The 20178-nt window shown below is 46.7% G+C and overlaps 1 protein-coding gene across 1 annotated transcript; it reads right to left on the bottom strand.

Moving 5' to 3' along the window:
* Positions 1-797: 797 nt before the first annotated feature.
* PLP2 (proteolipid protein 2) lies at positions 798-19849 on the bottom strand. Its single transcript, XM_083158808.1, has 5 exons — positions 19557-19849; positions 13006-13161; positions 8131-8226; positions 3206-3296; positions 798-1149 (listed from the first exon to the last, which is right to left on the bottom strand). The coding sequence occupies exons 1-5, from the start codon at positions 19653-19655 to the stop codon at positions 1130-1132; spliced, it is 462 nt and encodes a 153-aa protein (XP_083014934.1). The 5' UTR covers positions 19656-19849; the 3' UTR covers positions 798-1129.
* Between the last annotated feature and the right edge of the window lie 329 nt (positions 19850-20178).

The following is a 20178-nucleotide window of genomic DNA, read 5'->3' as shown; positions in this document are numbered from 1 at the left end:
TTTGCTGTGGAACTGAGTCCCAGCAAGCCCATTCATGGGCCGCATGCTGGGACTTGTGGTTCTCCAAGTCCCAGTATGCATTCCAGGTTTGCTGGGACTCATCGTTCCACAGCAAAACCCAATGGTTTTGTCTGTTTTTTACACTTTAATCAGCCCGGTACTCACAGCCCAGGGGTACCCGGGACAGCACCAGGCTTCAGTCTGGGCAGGTAAGTTCTGGAGGGGCAGGTGTCCCCACTCCCCCAGGACCCCTACCCACGCTGACTGGTCAGTAGGGTTAATGTTTTGGCCACGGGACCTTATATAATAAGAGTCCCCCGGCTGTGACATTACCCTGCTGGCTGGTTGGGCATGGTTCTTAAAATACGGAGGACCCCTATTCATTTTGTCCCCCGTATTTTGGGAACCAGACCCTGCCCTGGGGCAGGTTTTAAAAAATCAGCGGAGCCCTATGCCAATTTTTCCCTGATTTTTTTTTAAACCAGGCCCGGCTCTTTGAGCCTGGTGCTGGTAACCAATCAGAACCTACTTCTTATTTATTTAGCACCTTCTAGAAGATAAAAGATAGTATCTGATTGGTTGCCCATAGCAACATCCCATGTGAAATAGATCTCTCATCTCATAATCGGGTTATAATGGAAAATGTGAATAACCCCCGGGGAACTCAATTAGCAGCTGTAAATTACCGTAGCTAATTGAATTCCCCCCTAAAGGTGCAGTCAGTATAATGTCATATTTAATTTATGTGGATCAAAGGCATCGATTTACCCTATGTCCCACCTTGCACGACGATAATATTGATATTAATATGTTTATTTGTGTGTTGTGACAACAGTATTAAAAAAAGCTCAGATTTTACAAGTAAAACATCCAACCATAGTGGACCCACGGCAGTCAGCGGACACAAACTAGCACACGCACCAAGTATCCCATCCGTCCAATTAACATGAACACCGTCACCCATTCATCTGCTTATATGTGTACACGTAGTCGTCTTCCACTGTGGCCCGACACTCCCTATGCCGCCGGCTTCCTCATCACCAGGAGAGCTGCACAGGGTGGGCAGAGGCATGTTGTTGGCTTGTAGCTTGTGTGAGGCGTTGGGATCTCTCCCGTTCAGGGTCGGGCGTTAGATATTATCCGGAGACTCTGAGAAGGGAAGAGCGACAGGTTACAGAATGGTGCTATAAGTTAGGCCACATTGCCCTTTGTATATGGGTTATAGTGCTACGTTTCTTTATATACTACGGTACACGGCCACAATCGCGGGCATCGTGTACCTTTAAGTTAAGGTACACAATGCCCGCGATGGACCCGATTTCCTTTGATATCAGGTCCATTTTGCCGGCAAAGGGAAAATCGCGGGCATCGCGTCGGTCGCAACCATTAACATTGGCCCCGACGCGACTGACGCGATGCCCACGATTTTGCCATAGGCTTCAATGTTAAAATATTTTTTAACATTGAAATCGGGAGCATCGCGTTGGTCTTGTGCCATTATAATGGCACAAGATGAGATGGACTTGATTAAGTCCATCTCACATAGGAAACAATGTGAAATGGGCCAATATGACCCATTTCACATTATATATGGCCCCGTCGTCACCCCACAATTGACGTGAACCCGCAGCGCGCCCGCGAGGGGCGGCAGTACGCGTCCTCGGACCTTTTCATTCCCCTACTATCCACGTCGTCGTGGAGTTGAGAATATAAAGTGTGGCGAGCGCACCGAGCCCGAAGTGTGGCGAGTGTACGCGTATACCTGTGAAGTTATACGCGTCCCCTCGCGGGGTTCGCTACGCTCGCCACACTTCGGGCTCACCACACTTTATGTTCTCAACTCCACGCCGATGTGGATAGTAGGGGAATGAAAAGGTCGGAGGACGCGCACCGCCGCCCCTCGCGGGCTCGCTGCGCTTCGGGTTGGCGTCAATCGTGGGGTGGGGTTTACGGTGTAAAATTGGGGGTCTAGGGAATATTTTACATTGAATCCAATGTAAAATCGGGTCCCAGGGACCCTATTCACATTTGATTCAATTAAAAAATCAGGTAGGTCGCGTCGGTCGCATCGCATGCGACCAAATCGCATGCGATGCGACCGACGCAATTTTTCCGACACGACCACCCCGATGGAAATCGGGGTGGCCGTGCTAGGAAACAAGTATCTATACTACTTTACTGTATTCATATTTATAAATGAAATAATCAGACGTGTCCTGACCATAATGGTTTGGGCTAATACTCTTATTTAAATGGGATGTAGTTAACATCCCGTTGCCCGGCATCCCGACGGACATATGCCAACAGCGGGACACTATGAATGTTGACATACATAAGGTTGACACCTAAGGGTCAACAAGGCTTAGGTCGGCACATAAAATATGTCGACATGGTCAGAAGGTCGACACAAGTTTTAGATCGACAATGGGAAGGTCGATATTCAAAAGTTCAACATGAGTTTTTCCCTTTTTTGTCCTGAATTTTGATGCTCGAACGGGTACGGGAGGGAGAGAGCGGGCAGGGGAACGCCCAGCATTTTATGGGAACGCAGGCGGGGTGATGCCTGCCGGTGGTGGTCCGCTGAAGTCACATGATATCAGCGCCCGCCGCCTCTTCGGCAAACACTGAAGGAAATAAAAGTCAGTTTATTAAAACTGACTTTTATTAGCGAAGGGTAAAGAAATATTGCGTACAGTACATACCCTCGGTACCAAGTGGATTCGGCGAGTGGGGGGCTAGACTTTCGGCCGGGCGGCATTTCAGGGATCGTTAAGCAAACGGCCGCTGCTTAGCGAGCCTTGCTGAATCAGGCCCTAGAAGTCATGGGTTGCTAGGGGCAACAAGTCCCCCAAAATTTCAAAAGTGAATCAGTGTGAGGGATACGTACATAACGTAGCCTGCAATGTGCGCAGCTGGACACTGCCGCAGCACATCCCGCTATAGTTACAGACAACAAATGATGGGACATTAGGGCAGATGTAAGTGAGAAAGTGGTAAGAAAGGTGAAGGTGATAACACACCAGCCAAATGACTCATAACTGCCATTTCTCAAATGCATCTGATTGGCTGGTGCGTTATCACCTTCCACTTTATCCCCGCTGTATCACTTTACCAGGCTTAATTCATCTACCCCATTGATAGTAATGGAAGCAGCCCACAGCTGCACATAGGGAGAGTGTCCCTGGTATAATGGCAGCGTACTCACCAGTCGCAGTTGGTGCATGCGTTCTCCTTAGCGCAGGGAACGAGATAAAAGCGTCATAGCCGAACAGGATCCCTGCTAGAAGCCCAAAGACCTGCAAGGGATACAAGGACATGGTCATGGCCACTGAGCAGTTTCCATTTATCTATACTTACAGGTGTTATCACATAACCTCAACATATTGTCATCACATACTACTATTAACCACAAGGGGTAGTCTTACCAACCCTTCCAAAAAGGAGATGCCACGCAGGGCCATCTTAATGTATGGGCTCAATGGGCAGCTTCCCAATTCTAGAGGGGTTCAAGCTGGGGCAGATTGGGTTGTGGAAATCTGCTTCCTAAGCTTTTGGGGAGGCATTAGGGAAAACGGTCTGCTGGAATTACACACAATCTGAGTAGTTGGGTAGAAGTCTCTTCCTGCTTCATAGCCAGCAGCCAGAAAATGAATGGCATGCGGATGCTGATTGGTGGATGGCGGGATCTATTCACCAATCAGAGTCCATCATTCTCTACCTGTATCCCAGCCTGCAGCCAGACAGGGAATGGCTGTCAGCATGCGGATTATTGGATGGCTAGAGCAATCCACCAATTAAGAGTGCTGACAGACGTTCACTGTATGGAAGCAAGTGGAGAGGTAGCACGGAGGGGCAACAAAGAAGGGGCATGGTATGATTTTATATTTTTGTTTACGATTTTCTCCACGAATGGGTGTGGAGGGGCCCCAAAAGCAATGCTTGCTCCAGGGGCAACAATGCTGATAAGACAGCCCTGATGCCAAGTCAAGGCGAACCACATCCTGTGAATCTCTAAAATCCCTAATAGGGGATTGTAAGTAGTCTTTAAAAAAGTCAGTCCACACAGTCTCAAGCGCTCTCCCCCTGCAGCTGCTGAATCCCAGGTGAAAATATTCAATCAATGATTATTTCAATGGACAATCTCTATGCAGAAACAGGGATTATCTGCAGCGCTGGGTTAATGTGCAATTCTTTATATGGGGTTCGCAGGTTTTCAAAATTAACAGATTGTTCCAGAAGTTTTTTCTTCTTTTACTTAAAAAAACTTTTATTTATGAAGCCAATATATATGCAAAAAAAACTTTTGCCAAAGATATAAGTAAAAAACTTTTTCCAAAGATATGAATAAAAAATTGCAAAAAATACAAAATATAAAACACAGTATACAGTCTCGTTCCTTGCAGAAAAAAAGTTTTAAAATAGGCTCACCGGACCTCTCGGGGGCAGAATCTCCTACCACTTAGATGTTTCTCAGTGGGATTTCTTTAGCAGGATGAAATGCTGCTCCTTCACTGGTACTCTTCCCTTCAGGCACCACACTGCCACTGTGGTGACCCTTCGGGTTTTCCCTGTGTTTGGATAAAGTATTCCCTCGTGTGTAGGAGATAGGGACAGGTAATCCTTAGAGCCAAAAGAACACACAGCCTGCGTTCCTCTCTGTTGGTTTGTAATATGTTTTTGTCAGGATCTTGTCTTCTTCAATGTACACAGTTAAATCTAAAAAATTTATACATTTTTCACTTGACATAAAAGTTAGAATAATCCCCATATTGTTATTATTTAAACATTCCTGGGCCTCTTGCAGTGCTTTTTCACCCCCTCTCCATATCATTATCACGTCATCAATATAACGTTGATGGAGGACGAGACTCGCCCCCAGACTTCGCCACACATCTGACTCCTCCCACGTCTCCATGAAAATATTAGCGAAGCTGGGGGCGAATCTCGTCCCCATCGCCGTCCCGGCGCACTGCAGAAAGAATGTACCATCAAAACAAAAATAATTGTTTTCTAAAATAAATTGTATGCTTTCTAAAATAAACATTTTAAGATTTTCTTCACAGTTATGTGTAAGAATTTTTCATGCTTTTTTATATGTGTATACAACTTTAAGAAAGCTGGGCAACATGTACAAGAAAGAACATGAAGCCCAGGAACAGGCAAACCAGAACTCTCAGGGAGGATAAATAATCAGGAGCTGCACTCTCCAGCTGCATCTTGAGAAAGACCCAAGAGGTTGAAACTAGTAGATGAGCAGCTGGAGATTGGAGCTCACAGAAAAGTAAAAAGCCGCCAGACACAAGGGAGCAGTACCGGGGTATATACAATCGCACCCCGAGAGGCTCACATACATTCAAGTGAAGCCTGGGAGAGGTATCCAGATAACATCGGAGCCCCACAGCATACATTTAAAGATCAGCGTCCCGGTGACCCTGCCAGACTGCGAGCGCAGGCAGGTGCTGGCTGGTGAGAGGAACGCAGGCTGTGTGTTCTTTTGGCTCTAAGGATTACCTGTCCCTATCTCCTACACACGAGGGAATACTTTATCCAAACACAGGGAAAACCCGAAGGGTCACCACAGTGGCAGTGTGGTGCCTGAAGGGAAGAGTACCAGTGAAGGAGCAGCATTTCATCCTGCTAAAGAAATCCCACTGAGAAACATCTAAGTGGTAGGAGATTCTGCCCCCGAGAGGTCCGGTGAGCCTATTTTAAAACTTTTTTTCTGCAAGGAACGAGACTGTATACTGTGTTTTATATTTTGTATTTTTTGCAATTTTTTATTCATATCTTTGGAAAAAGTTTTTTACTTATATCTTTGGCAAAAGTTTTTTTTGCATATATATTGGCTTCATAAATAAAAGTTTTTTTAAGTAAAAGAAGAAAAAACTTCTGGAACAATCTGTTAATTTTGAAAACCTGCGAACCCCATTTAAAGAATTGCACATTAACCCAGCGCTGCAGATAATCCCTGTTTCTGCATAGGGATTGTAAGTAGTGTTAGTCCTTACATTGCTGTTACATATTAGGATAAGCACTATCATACTAAAGTAATGGATAATATATATATATATATATATATATATATATAGATAGATAGATAGATAGAGAGAGAGATGGGGCAGATGTAACATGTGCAGAGAGAGTTAAGGTGGGCATACATCAAGCCGATTTGGACCGATTTTGGCCGATTGCGATCAATCGGCCCGATAAATCGGACCAAATCGGTTCTTTGTGACATGGGGTCGGGTTTGATGCGCGGTCCCGTGCGTATCGGACCTGGCCCCAGGGGTCGGACCGGCGGGACAAACGATGTGATCAGTCGGGGCGGTGAGGAGCAGTGGGGGCAGGCGGCTGGGGAGGAAGCAGTGGAGCAGCAGCGCGTTACCAGATCAGTGCTGGCTGGGCGGGCGGCGGTGACCATCAGTCTCACTCTCCACTATCCGTGTCCAGACTCCAGCGCTGTAGCGGGCAGCAGCCGCGGCTATTAGAACTTTAAAATATGTCAAATGACTCTCCGGCTTTTGATTGGCTGAGATAGAGCACTCTCAGCCAATCAGTGGCCTACCTCCGCGGCCGCTGATTGGATGAGAGTGCTCTATCTCAGCCAATCATTAGCCGGGCAGTCATTTGACATATTTTAAAGATCTAATAGCCGCGGCTGCTGCCCTCTACAGCGCTGGAGTCTGGACACGGACAGTGGAGAGTGAGACTGATGGTCACTGCCGCCCACCCCAGCACTGACCTGGTAACGCGCTGCTGCCCCACTGCTTCCTCCCCAGCCTCCCGCCCCCACTGCTCCTCACCGCCCTGCAGCTCCCTGATATTTTTTTTACATGTGATAAATCGCATGCGATTTATCACATGTAAAAAATGGCACATCAAAGTCCTCATCGTATGTGAGCCTCCCGGGGAGCTGCCGGGCGGCTCGGAGGAGAATAGGGTCCGACTTGTCCTTAGGACAAGTCGGCTCTATGTATGGGGGCCTTTAGATTTGGGTGGCGTTTATACTTCAAACTGATATCTATAATACAGTGTAAAAATAAAGCAGCCAGTATTTACCCTGCACAGAAGCAAAACAGCTCACCCAAATCTAACTCTCTCTGCACACGTTACATCTGCCCCACCTGCAGTGCACAGGGTTTTGTCCATTAGCACACCATATGTGCTTTGTGAGTGAACCTGAATCACACCTATAAATCTGGAGAAACAGGATAAAGGTCAGCAAACTCCGGGCAAGGCAAGAACAGACCAGGAACTCCAATTACTAAAGACCAAGGAAAGTTCCAATAAACAGGATCCAGTACTGTCACAAGAGGGAGTTTTCAGGATACTCAAAAAACTCAGAGGTCAAGAAGTCAGGTAGGTGTGACCATACAAGATCGGATCACCCAAACAGGAAAACTATATACAGTACACAAGAAAATCACGTGCCAACATACTGTAAGTCACATACACTACTGTGCTTCAAGCTACCTGTCTCCACCTACAGGCCAGATAGCAGAATGCAGGATACCTGCAGAAATACTGCCACCCTGCTGGTTAGAAAGATGGGGTGAGATTTAATAGGATGAGAGATTCAGAAAGTGAGAGATTTGGGAAGAAATCGCCAGTTTTTTTTAAAGCGGCAATCATTTACACTTCAGAATCAAACTGGTTTTGCAGTGTAAATGATTGCCGCTTTAAAAATAAAACCAGGAGATTTCTTCCCAAATCTCTCACTTTCTGAATCTCTCATCCTATTAAATCTCACCTCATGGTTTCTGGTCAATGTCACTTATTTAATATTATTTATTAACAGTTTCTTATATAGCGCAGCATATTCTGTTGCGCTTTACAAAGAAGACTGATACAACAAACAGGGTATTTACAGACAGTCAAAGGAATGAGGGCCCTGCTCGCAAGCTTACAATCTATACGCTTAGCAGAAAACATTAATAATTAAATATTGTAATGTGGCTTTAAATAAATAAGAAGTCGAATCTGATTGGTTCCTATCAGAATCCTATCTGATTGATTTGATAGAACTTACAAGAAAATGACATCTGCAAGTTGATTAGTTGCTGTGGGAAACTTCTCAACCTGCCCTCATCAGAAGGTTTGACACATCTCCACTAGAGATGTTTTACTCACCGATCCAGCTATCCCAGCGCCATCGCCACCACGGATTAGGCACACTAAGGACAGAATAATGAGGAGACCACTGCCGACTGCAGCACGTATAAAATCCTAATGTGATGACAGAGAAACAGAAAATATAGAACACATTACCACAACAATACATGATACTTTCCCCAGAACTCCCTTAACCACACAGCACTATTAATCAAAATGACAAGGATAGTTCTTTTTATACAAGTGACCATTGCAGGGCGGCTTTTACGCTGTGCTAGGCGCCCCTCTGCAACTGGTAAATTTGCGAAAATTATACTGAATCAGGCCCTACACCCATCGCACCTATATGTGCACAACTGCAGGTGGAAGCAAGTGCTGCGGTGGGCGGAGCTAAGGCTGTAAGGGGTGTGTCCGGCTCTGTTCACACTAGGCATATAAATATATGCTAGGCTTATTAATGTTATACATCTACATATGAAACAATATTTATTTTTGCAGATTCAGATTCAGATGATTTAAATAGCAGTGCAGGGGCAGAGAAGGCAATTAGGGAGGGAATCCATTTTTAGTGCTGAGCATTTCTGTCAAAGTGACTAATGAAATTTACACTTTGTCCGAGATGTTAACCAGTGACCATCTGCTTATGGGAAAATCCCAGATCTGGTGTTTCTCATGGTCAATGTGATAGGCAAAGCCAATCATACTATACATGGGCAAAGAGATGATGCAACCTTGTCCACCTCAACATAACTTGTCCACCTCAACCGTAATGCTGGCCACACATCAGGCCAACTTTCCTCCAACCATCCAACTAGTTGCTTGGATGGAATAAAAACATGGTACTGCATGGGAGAAAATGTAATATTTACTTCAGAAATTTCCCCCCAAAATCTAGAAAAGGACAAAAACTGTCGCTCAGACACGGTATTGTAGTGGAACCTGTTTGATTTGGAACCGGGACAAGGGATGTAAAGCAAAAAGATAGAACACCATTAGTTCGACAAGCAAAAAGGTCGAAAAGCAAAAAGGTTGAAATGCAAAAAGGTCGACATGGTTTTTTTTAGACCCGATTGTCGACACAGACACAGTTTAAAGTGCACCGCATCCCCTCGCATTGCTCCCCATGCTTCGGGCACGGTACCTCGCTACGCTCGGCACACTATTTTATTCTCCCTCCACGCCCTAGTGGATGGTAAGGCATGAAATACCGCCTGTCGGCAGATGTTGGCTCAAAAAACAGTGAAAAACCCCACATCGACCTTTTTGCTTGTCGAACTAATGGTGTCGACCTAATGGTGTTCTATCTTTTTGCCTTAGATCCATTGTCCGGATACCGTTTGATTTAAACAATTTGACCGAATGTTTTTGTCCATTTTCCTGGGCTTGTGAGCACATTTCTGATTGTCCTTTGCTCCCATCCAGTACCAGATGTTTATTCCATCCAAGCAACTAGTTGGATGGTTGGAGGAAAGTTGGTCTAATGTGTGGCCAGCATAAGGTGAACAGCTAAACCCAACGGATTTCATTTAATGACCTTATGCAATAGCATCACAGTCTATCGATAATCGGTCAGCCTGTGAATTCGCAGCCGTGTGATCAGGTCTGAATAACCCCCATGGTTTTGCCCATTTGAGAAAGATTTAGCTTTTGCAATCAACTCTGAATCAGGCCCCAGGGAACCTCTGGACTAAACTAATAGCATACCATGGATTAAGAAGGTAATTCTGATTCAATCAGTCTCCCGAGCGTTTGCCCGGGGGACCGATTGTTTGCGACTGCGCATTTGCATAGTTTATATGCACATGTGCAGGCGCTGTCTGCGAGCACACACAGTGGGGCGATTGGCCGGGCAATTTGCATATGGGAAAACCCAGCGTTTCATGGGCATTCCCATGAGAACGTTAGGCTTTCACATGCAAACCACCTGGTGACGCAGGTGCAGGGGGCGGGGCAGCTGACGTAAGTGGATGATAGCTGCCCCGCCCTGTCCTCACTAGGCGTGGAGGGAGAGGAGGGAGAATAAAATAGGGCGTGGAGGGAGAATAAAATAGTGTGCCGAGCGTAGCGAGGTACCGTGCCCGAAGCATTGCGAGCGATGCGAGGGGTTTGCTCACCCAGTGGGTGGGCAGCTGACGTAAGTGGATGATAGCTGCCCCGCCCTGTCCTCACACAGGATGCCCGCAGGTCTGAGACACCTCTATGGTTGCTGACCAGCGAATGATTTCTCCCTGCACCCAAGGATGCGAATGGATGATTATGCAAATCATGCGGGGGGGTCGTTCAACCCTTGAAATTTGCAGCCTTGCAAGTCAACAAGAATAAGGGCCATAGTGCTGAGATTTCCTCCGCATATATTTACAGTCAGATCTGCAGTCATATATATCCTATATATCTTCTGTCGCTTACCTGTGTCTCAGGAGTACAACCACCTGAATATATTGTTAATTGATGGTTCAGTTCAGTAGATAAATAAACCAATGCCATTTGAAAGAGACATTTTTGCAGTGCCTCATATCCCCCCACTGTTTGTTTGTGCAGCTTTTAGTCAGCAGCGAAACCACTTCCTACACCAGGCTATTGCTCGCTGCTGGAAGATATAATCATCTGCAATCAGTCATCCTGAAGACAAAGCAATTTAGGAAGTTTTTCGAGATTGATTCGTTAGCAAAGCAAAAAATTCTGCAAATGGTAAAAAAAAACAACCATGAGCCTGATTCAGACCTGATTGCTGCTGTGTGAATTTGCACGTCGAGCGATTACTGAATGACTGTTCGCAGTACGCACACGCGAAGACTACGTGCATTGCAATCCTGCTATTTCTGTTTATTGAGGGCCGTTGATTGACAGGAAGCTGCCGTTTCTGGGAGGATGTGTGACGTCACATCTGGCCTCGATCAGGCTGATTTTATCGCAGCCGTCGAGTAATTCCAAGGCTGCTCAGAGCCTGCATGCAGTGAGGAAATCTCTCAGTGGTGAGGGAACTGCGAATGGATATGCCGCTTTTCTCTGGGGTGTGGGATTACACTCTGGCGGGTAAATATTTGCATGGTGATCGCATGGCGAAATGTGCACCGCAGGTGAGGTGGATGCAATATGTGCAGAAAGAGTTAGATTTGTGTGGGATGTGTTCAAACTGAATTCTAAATTGCAAAAATAAAGCTAACATTTGGGGGCTGCGTGCAAAAGCTGCCAGTATTTACCCTGCAGAGAAACAATAGAAATGTATTTGCTACTCTTACAAAGCAACAAGGGGCCCGATTCAGGTCCACTCGGTCTTGAGCTAATTCAGTCCAGGGACCAATGTTGTGAGTCTGCGCATGTGCAGACCTATTGTGTGATACTCGCCGAAGGCGTTCGCACAGATGGGGGTGGGAATGGGGCAGATAGTGGACTGGAGCATGGGAACACCGACCGGGAAATTTTATTGGATGAGAGATTCAGAAAGTGAGAGATTTGGTAAGAAATCTCCAGGGTTTTTTAAAGCGGCAATCATTTACACTGCAAGACCAGTTTGATTCTGAAGTGTAAATGATTGCCGCTTTAAAAAAAAACCTGGAAATTTCTTACCAAATCTCTCACTTTCTGAATCTCTCATCCTATTAAATCTCACCTGCAGTGTTACCTAGGCGTGCCCAGAAAATGGTGGCGTGTCAAAGCCTGCTTTGGGCGTGTGGCTGACATCACATGACAGCTAAGCCCGCCTTAAATTCAGCCATATCTGTGGCAGAAAAAAGACAGTCCAGTCCTTTTATTTGCAAACCGGTAAAAAAATAATTAGATTTTAGCCCACATGCACTTCGGCCGCATGCACTTGAATGTGTAAGCGTGCACATCCATTTGCCTGACAACACAGACATTCTCTCGGAGAAGGGGGTAGGGCGTTTGCTCACCCAGTGGGTGGCATTTAGCTGTTCTCTCGGCTGCAAGTGAACGCAGCCTAGCAAACAGGTATGAAGGTTTGTTCCATACAGTAAATGACATGCTTTTTTGCTTTACTGAATCTGGTCCAGTAAATCTCATGTAAGACCCATTGTATTATCTGTTCTGTAGCAATATGTATTTGTGAGACAAGGGAGGTACCACAGAATATTGCGTGACCATGCTCTGTATAGATAGAATGGGAGAAGGGAGGTGTAACAGGATATTGCATCACTTGCCTTCCGTCTACCACAGAATTGTGAATCAAAACCCGGTATACAGTTCCTAGTTCAGTTTCACATATGACAAAATTCTAACTAGTTGCCATGGTAACATGAGGTTTTCAGTCAACAAATTAATAAAGTATTATAACCTTACTATCAAATATTCCAGACATAGTAAGATAACAGTCACTTACTGACCACAACTCCCTGTCAGTAAGTTAATGCTGATCCTAATTAGGTGCCTCTTAGGCTGGGTACGCACTTCGGGGTTTATTTACTAAGATAAGGTATGTCTGCAATGCTGTCCACAGGAAACAAAGGGGATTATTCAGACCTGAGCGCTGCTCTGCAAAATTGCAGCGGCCTGCGATCAGATAGCCTACTCACCGCCAGAGTGAAATCCCGCCCTGTGCAAGGCTGCGAATGGCTTCCAAAAATCAGACCAATCGGTGAATAGCTGCAAATCTATTTGCTGCTCACTCACCATCAAATGATTTTTCCGGTGTGTGCAGTCTGTTGGTAGCGCAGTGTGCGATAGAAACAGGCCGATCAAGGCCGGAGCTGACGTCACACGACTTTCCTAAAAACGCCTACGTATGCCTATGTTTTCCCTGATACTCCCAAAACTGTCCGGCTACCACCAACAAATGTCGGCTTCCTGTCAATCAACTTGCCAATGGCTTATCGCCTTTATCACCAATTGGCCTCGCACATGCGCGCTACTATCCGTGACAGTGCAGCTAATACTCACCGTCCAGCCCCAGTGAATGAAAGCGATCTGCTGGTCGTATTTAAGGGCAAAGAGGAAAAAAAAGATGACACAAAATATGAGTTCTGTGATCGCAACTCCGAGGTATCCAGGAGTCCGAGAGGCAGCGTAACAGACCAGGATGACGATGCAGAAAGCCTGCGGGAAGACAGATACACAGGATTATGTTCTGTTCATTGTTCTGGCATCCAAATAGTTATCTAAAATGCTGATTGGCCAATCAGTGCTCTCCTAGCCTCCAACTATTAGTCTTCAGTCAGCTTATTGTATTGTTATATGCACAGACACAGAACGCATCTGTAGTTGAATTTAATATGTTGTGTGTCATTATCTCGGGTTGGTTACAGGATTTCTACAGGGAAAATACAGACATTGGCATCCCTACACATTTTGGTAAGTACTGAAACCCTTACCCTTCGCCTATCCACACTCCCGCAGCCTTGCCCTGACCCACGCCTCCCACAACCTAACCCGAACTTCCTGCAGTCTAGCCCTAACCTCCCACAGCCTAACCCTAATCTCCCCCTCCCGCAGCCTAAAGGTGCCCATACACTGCCTGCGACGTCTCGCAGCAGTGTAAGGACACCCTGCGAGCCGTCGGGACCTTCCCGGGGGCAGCGACACATGCAATCCGTTGTGATGGATCGCATGTGTCCCTGCGTACCGCCCACCTCAACGCCTGGAGGAACGGGTGGTCGGACGACCTGCCGGTCCGACCACCTGGTCGGGTCCGATGCGCACGAGAGCGTGCGTTGGACCCGACGGCATGTCAGGGAGAGGCGATTTGGTCCAATTTAACGGGCCGATTGGTCGCAATCGGCCGAAATCGCCTCGATGTATGGGGGCCTTAAACTCTAACCTCCTGTAACTAACCCTAATCTCTCCCTCCTACAGCCTAACCCTAACTTCCTGCAGCCTAACCCTAATCTCTCCCTCCCACATCCTAACCCTAACTTCCTGCAGCCTAACCCTAATCTCTCCCTCCCACATCCTAACCCTAACTTCCTGCAGCCTAACCCTAACCTCTTGAAAACTAATCCTAACTTCCTGCAGTCTAACCTCCTGCAAACTAACCCTAACACTACCCTTCCACAACCTAAACCTAATCTTCCCTTCCCGCTGCCTGACCCTAACCTCCTGCAGTCTAACCCTAATCTCCCCCTCCCGCACCTTAACCCTCCCTCCCGCACCTTAACCCTCCATTCCTGCACCATAACCTCCCCCTCACAACCTAACCCCCATATCCTTACCCTTATCTCCCCCACATCACACCATAACCCTCCCCGCAGCCTAACCCCCCCTCCCACAGCCTAAAGGTGCCCATACACTTGTCCGACTGGGCCGATTTCACCCGATCCCGATGATCCAAATCGGAGGTGTTTGATTTCCCCATCGGGTCCGGTGCGCAGCCCCATGTGCATCGCACCTGAGCCGGAGGTCGGACCTGCTGACTTGACCCCCCTCCCAGCGGCGGGGAGCATATGAAACATCAAGCATGTGGTACATCAATGCGATCCTGCCGCCTGGGAAGGTCCAGGGCAGCTAAAGGGAGTCTGGTGGCCCACACACTGTTGCGATACATCGCAGTAGTGTGTGGCCACCTTAACCTCCCCCCACAGCCTAACCCCCATACCTTAACCCTAATCTCCTCCTCCCACAGTTTAAGACTGCAGTAAGGGGGGGGGGGGGGGGGGGCAGGGGGACAGTAAATATACTTATCGGACCCCTTTTGGGATTCCCTCCGTTAGGATGCCGGTGTTGGTCATCCCTATGTAACCCTGTGGGTTATATACGCCCTATTAATACGCCTCCTCAGTAGTCCTTTAGTGCAGCAATCCCATATACTGTATACGCTTTTGTTTTTAGACCCTGGAGCACCTATGAGCTGGCCACATTCCAACGTCAATATCATTAATGTTTTATCCACACGTAGGCCCTAGTTTGTATTTACAGAATACATACAATTATCATACAGTTATTGCACCTCTTTCAAAACAGTTTTTTCACCAGCAGGCAACATTTGTTACTAAAAGAAAGCAAAAATGTGTATTTCTTTGTAAATGCTATGAAGATATACTGTGTGATTCTTTCTTTGGCAACAATCTATCCAAATCAGCAAAAAGAACTACATTAGCATTTATCATAACCCTAACCACCCCTTCTGCAGCCTAACCCTGCCAGACGTGCCTAAACCTCAGCTTCACCCTAAACATGGACAATAATGACAAACCATGTGTCTGCCTTTTGAACCTGTCAACCTGAGCCCATGTAAACCATTTAATCGATGAACTTTTGACCCGGCTGATATTTCAACCCTGTCGATCTGATTGTCAACAGTCTGGTGTCGACTTAAAGACTATCTGGATTAACAAAAATATACAGGTAGGTTATTTGGTTCCTAACAAAAATGAACCCTAGAATGTCTGTGTGTGCGTGTACATGTGGTAGGGAATGTAGATTGTAAGCTCCACTGGGGCAGGGACTGATGTGAATGTTTAAATATTCTCTGTAAAGCGCTGCGGAATATGTATGCGCTATATAAGAAACTGCTAATAAATAAAATAAATAAATATCAGCTGCTTCAAGGTCTCATGGAGTAGAAGGAGCTGCTGAGTTTAATGCAAGCTGTTTAGTGGGTGGATTTTGGGGTATGGATCATTAGGTCTACAAGAGAATGGTCGACAAGCATGGTCGACAGGTCATTAGGCGGATACAAGCATTACGTCGACAGTCAAAAGGTCGACATGGGGTTTCCACAGTTTTTTGACCCACAGTCAACATGGACACTGAAACGTAGACCGCATCCCCTCGCATGCGGGCATGGTGCCTCACTACGCTTGGAACACCACCACGCCCTAGTGGATGGTAGGGCATGAAATAGCGGCTGTCGGCACATGTCGACCTTACCTTAAAAAACTTTGTCAGCAGACAACGAAACGCGTCAGAACTAGGGTGGCCAATCCCGGGATTCTCCTGCCCTTTCCTTCTCCTGGCCGCCCGCCCTCCACCTCTTATCCTGTGCCTGCCCGCCCCTTCACCTGCACCCGCCCGCCCCTTCACCTGCGCATGCCCACACCTTCACCTGCGCCCGGCTGCTTCTTCTCCGGCTGCTGAGAAGGAGGTTCACGCGCCCAGAGTCACCGTGCACCTCTGAACCCACTCCACTCCCGGCCACCTGCCTGCCAATGTAAGTAAATTTGCGGGTCGGCCGGATTGGGGGTGGGTATGGGACAAATATCTGCGAACTAGGGATGCCAATCCCGGGATTGAGCATTTTTCAATCCCAGGATTGAAAAAATGCCCCAGGATTGGCATCCCTAGTCAGAACACACTATTTTTTGGTCGGACTCTGCCTTGGACCAGTTCCCCACCTTTTCCACCCTAATATTTCCATGCTATTTCTGGATCAAATTACACTGGGACACCACCACCTGCTCAATCTTTGGAACCGTTCCTCTGGCGCCATATCTGTCTGCCTTTGGAATAAAAACACAAGCAAAGACCCTGTCAGCTATATTCACACCCATCAATTCCAGAACAGTATTGCTATGGATTCTATAATTGTGGATTACTAGTCATCATAGGAACAAGCAGGACTGCAATAAGCATACTACTATTTCATATATTTTAATTTTTTAATGCTTCTTTTCCCATTGCCTTCCACTGTTTAAAAACCTTATCAGAGTCATATTGACCTAATTGTATATGTTGCCCCATTACAATTGTCTAGAATGTACTAATGTTTACCATTTTGATCATTTTCATTCATTATAATAAATATCGTAATTTTACTGTAAACTCAATTGATCACCTTTTCCATTTATTACCTATATTTATTATTACATTTGACTATTATTGTACTAGCGCTCCACCCCCTTCTTTTTTTTCCTATTTTCATCATTTTTTTGGGAACTGACATTCCCTTTGTGTGAGCAGCTGGCCCAGCACCCCAATTGCAGGCTCCCACCTTCCCCTTTCTGTATCTGAGGGGAAGAAAAAACGAAAAACCCCATGTCAACCTTTTGACTGTTGACCGAATGTGTGTGTCGACCTAGACCCATGTTGACATTCCAGCATGTCGACCCAATGGTGTTGACCCAATGGTTGTCAACCTAATAACTGTATCCCAGATTTTGTGTGTTTGTGCACTGCGCAGGCTCTGTAGCCAAGCTCGTGTGAATTGCGCGCAGCTCAGTTGCAATTTGGAAAAGTTATGTAAATTTGTGGTTGCAAAATTTTGTACGCCATTATGAGAGCAAATGACAGAGTTTTGTGGATCACTTTGCACCAAGAGTAGAGCTGATAGATAGATTTGGGCAACGATTCAATGTCTTTAACAATTTCTCCTGAACTCCTGCACAAACGATTTGGTGTCAAATGATGAACGATTATCAAACGATTACACATGAACGAATGATCTTTAACGATGGTGGAGGGAGAGGGAGCCAGTCAATCAGCCTTACCAAATCGTTCATCATGCATACACATAAAACGATTGGTACACATCGCTAATGATTGGTCGCTGATCTTTCTGCATGCAGGAAAGATCAGAGACATCTACCAACGACTGGCGGGTACGCGCATCGTCCGATATATCGTTCATACACACGGAACGATTTGATCGATTGGTTGTTTCAAACTGTCGGGAACGCCCAGATCTTTTGCCAAATCTTTCCGTGTGTACGCACCATAATACTGCTGGATCTGGATTTATACAAGTGCATGTAATGCAATGCAATAGCAGCCAACTTGTATGCAACGCTGAATCAGTCCCCAATGGCAACCATAGATGCCGGCGTCGGTATTCTGACCGTCGGCATCCTCAACATATATATCTATATATCTCCCCTATTCAATTGCGCCTTTTATAAATGCCTCTATTTTTTCTCTTAACTGCACAGTACAGAAGCAGTGTATAAATGAGTGATGCGACAGTGGCTAATGTGACTCAGATTACTTTGGTTACACAGAAGTACACTGACCCACATGCCGCTCGGCAATAGTACAGTTAGGTGGTGAAGTCAGAGCACATTTCTAGCTGTCTACTTTCTTCCTGTCAGGTTACACAGTCACTGACTGTACAGGCCTGGGTGTGTCCGCAGGGCAATGCCATGTATATGTATTACTCATTCCTTCCTGAGATGGAGCAGTGTGCACTATGGATGTGAGAGGGCTGTGTGTCTGTGTGTGCTGGCAGGAATAAAAGAAGCTGTGATGCTGCAGTTAGTGAAGTATTCCCTGTAAATAGGAAACCAGGCAGTGTAGGATATGGAATCAGGGCTGAAATAACAGATGGGGAGAGACAGGGCTGCAGCTTCCCACCAGCTCATTTGCCTGTGTGCTACTCAAAGTTCTCGAACACCTATCTCTGGAACCTCTTCACTGGTTCTACTTACATTTACTTATAAAGCAGCAGCATACAGTACTCCCTTGTGCTTTACAGTTGGAGCTGCTGCGGAACATCTCCTTATGCAGAAATGCTTTGACCTGGATTGTGTCTCGCCCCAGACTAATATCCATCATGTTACGCAACATATGTATGTTTCATCTACTTGTTTTACTGGCTTTGTTCAAAGTGAGAATGTGTTTTATTAGTGGCAGGATTACACAAGCAGGCGGCAAGCCTAGCCTTACTACACTGGCCCTGCACAGTGACAGCAACAGATGTCCCACAGCCTGCTAACAAAAGCTACAGTGTGCTGCTCACCCTACATTGTGTGCTGCTGGCCCTACATTGTGTGCTGCTGGCCCTACAGTGTGTGCTGATCCCCCAGCAGTGTGTGCTGGTCACTCACAATACAGTATGTGCTGGTCGCCCTACAGTGTGTGCTTCTCTCCCTACAGTATGTGCTGAACCCTCTGCAGTGTGTGCTGATCACAATACAGGATGCGCTGGTCGCCGGCCTAGCCTACAGTGTGTGCTTCTCTCCCAAGAGTAAGTGCTGCACCCCCTGCAGTGCCTGTGCTTCTCTCCCTACAGCGTGTGTTGCTCTTCCTACAGTGTGTACTTCTCTCCCTACAGTATGTGTTGCTTGCCCTGCAGTATGTGCTGGTCACCCTACAGTGTGAGGCTACCCTTGCAGCTTATGCTGGTCACCCCACAGTTGTGCTACTCTCCCTTCCGTATGTGCTGCTTGCCCTCCCGTATGTGCTGGTCCGTGGTCATCCTACAGTATGTGCACAGCTACTGGGGCTCCTAGTTCCAGTGCTACTGTACAGTTACTCATTCCAAGTGTGCAAACCCAGTCCATGTAATGCAAAAAGGCAACTCCAACACACACACACACACACACACACACACAACACTATATATATATATATATATATATATATATATATATATATATATAATATACACACATACATACACACCAAAAAAAAACAATACACACACACACACACACACACAATATAGACAGAGTAGAATTGTGTATGAGAAAGAAGAGGCTAGAATTTGGGAGATAAGATGGCAGGTAGGGAGAGAAGGGAGTGTGCCAGGCAGGGGGGTGCTGTGTGGGCACTGCCACTCTTACTATCTCCGCTGCTAGGATGATCCCTTTCCTTGTGCGCACATAGGCTGAGACCAGGCTCATGCAGCTGGCGCCCTGCTGCTCGGTCCCCGGGTCGGACATGCTGGCACAGGCGGGTGCTGGGCTGTGTGTGAGCGGGGAGCTGGCAGGCTGCGTGCGGCGCTCTCCTGCCTGTGGGCTGGTAGATGGGTGTGAACAGTCTCAGTGACTCCCAGCTGCTGTAACTGCTGCTGCTGCTGCCGCCGCCGCCGCTGTGTAGTAGTGGGAGAGGGGAGGCTGCTGCCGGCGTGCAGGGGGAGAGGAGATGCTGCTGCCCCCAGCCAGGAATGGGTCGGACACTCCTGTGCTTTCTAGGACGAAGTTTCCCCGTGTTCTCCGCGCTGCTCTATGTACATACTGCGTGACATCTCTCGTCATATATACAGATCTACAATTTATCTCTCTTTAGTTCTATATGCATATATATCCCTTTATCTCTCTCTCGCGGTCCTATATACATATTATCTATCTGTTATCTTTCTTATCCTATATACAGGACTTAAAGTGGTCATGCAGAGGTGTGGGCACTCCTATCTCTATGCCACCTATTTACCCAAATGCCCTACCCCCCATTAGGCAGACATAG

This window comes from Crinia signifera, chromosome 9 (assembly GCF_055691185.1).
Source record: "Crinia signifera chromosome 9, ASM5569118v1, whole genome shotgun sequence".
Lineage (NCBI taxonomy): Eukaryota > Metazoa > Chordata > Amphibia > Anura > Myobatrachidae > Crinia > Crinia signifera.
The sequence above is the reverse complement of the archived record's forward strand: the minus strand, read 5'-3'. Positions and strand labels throughout refer to the sequence as shown.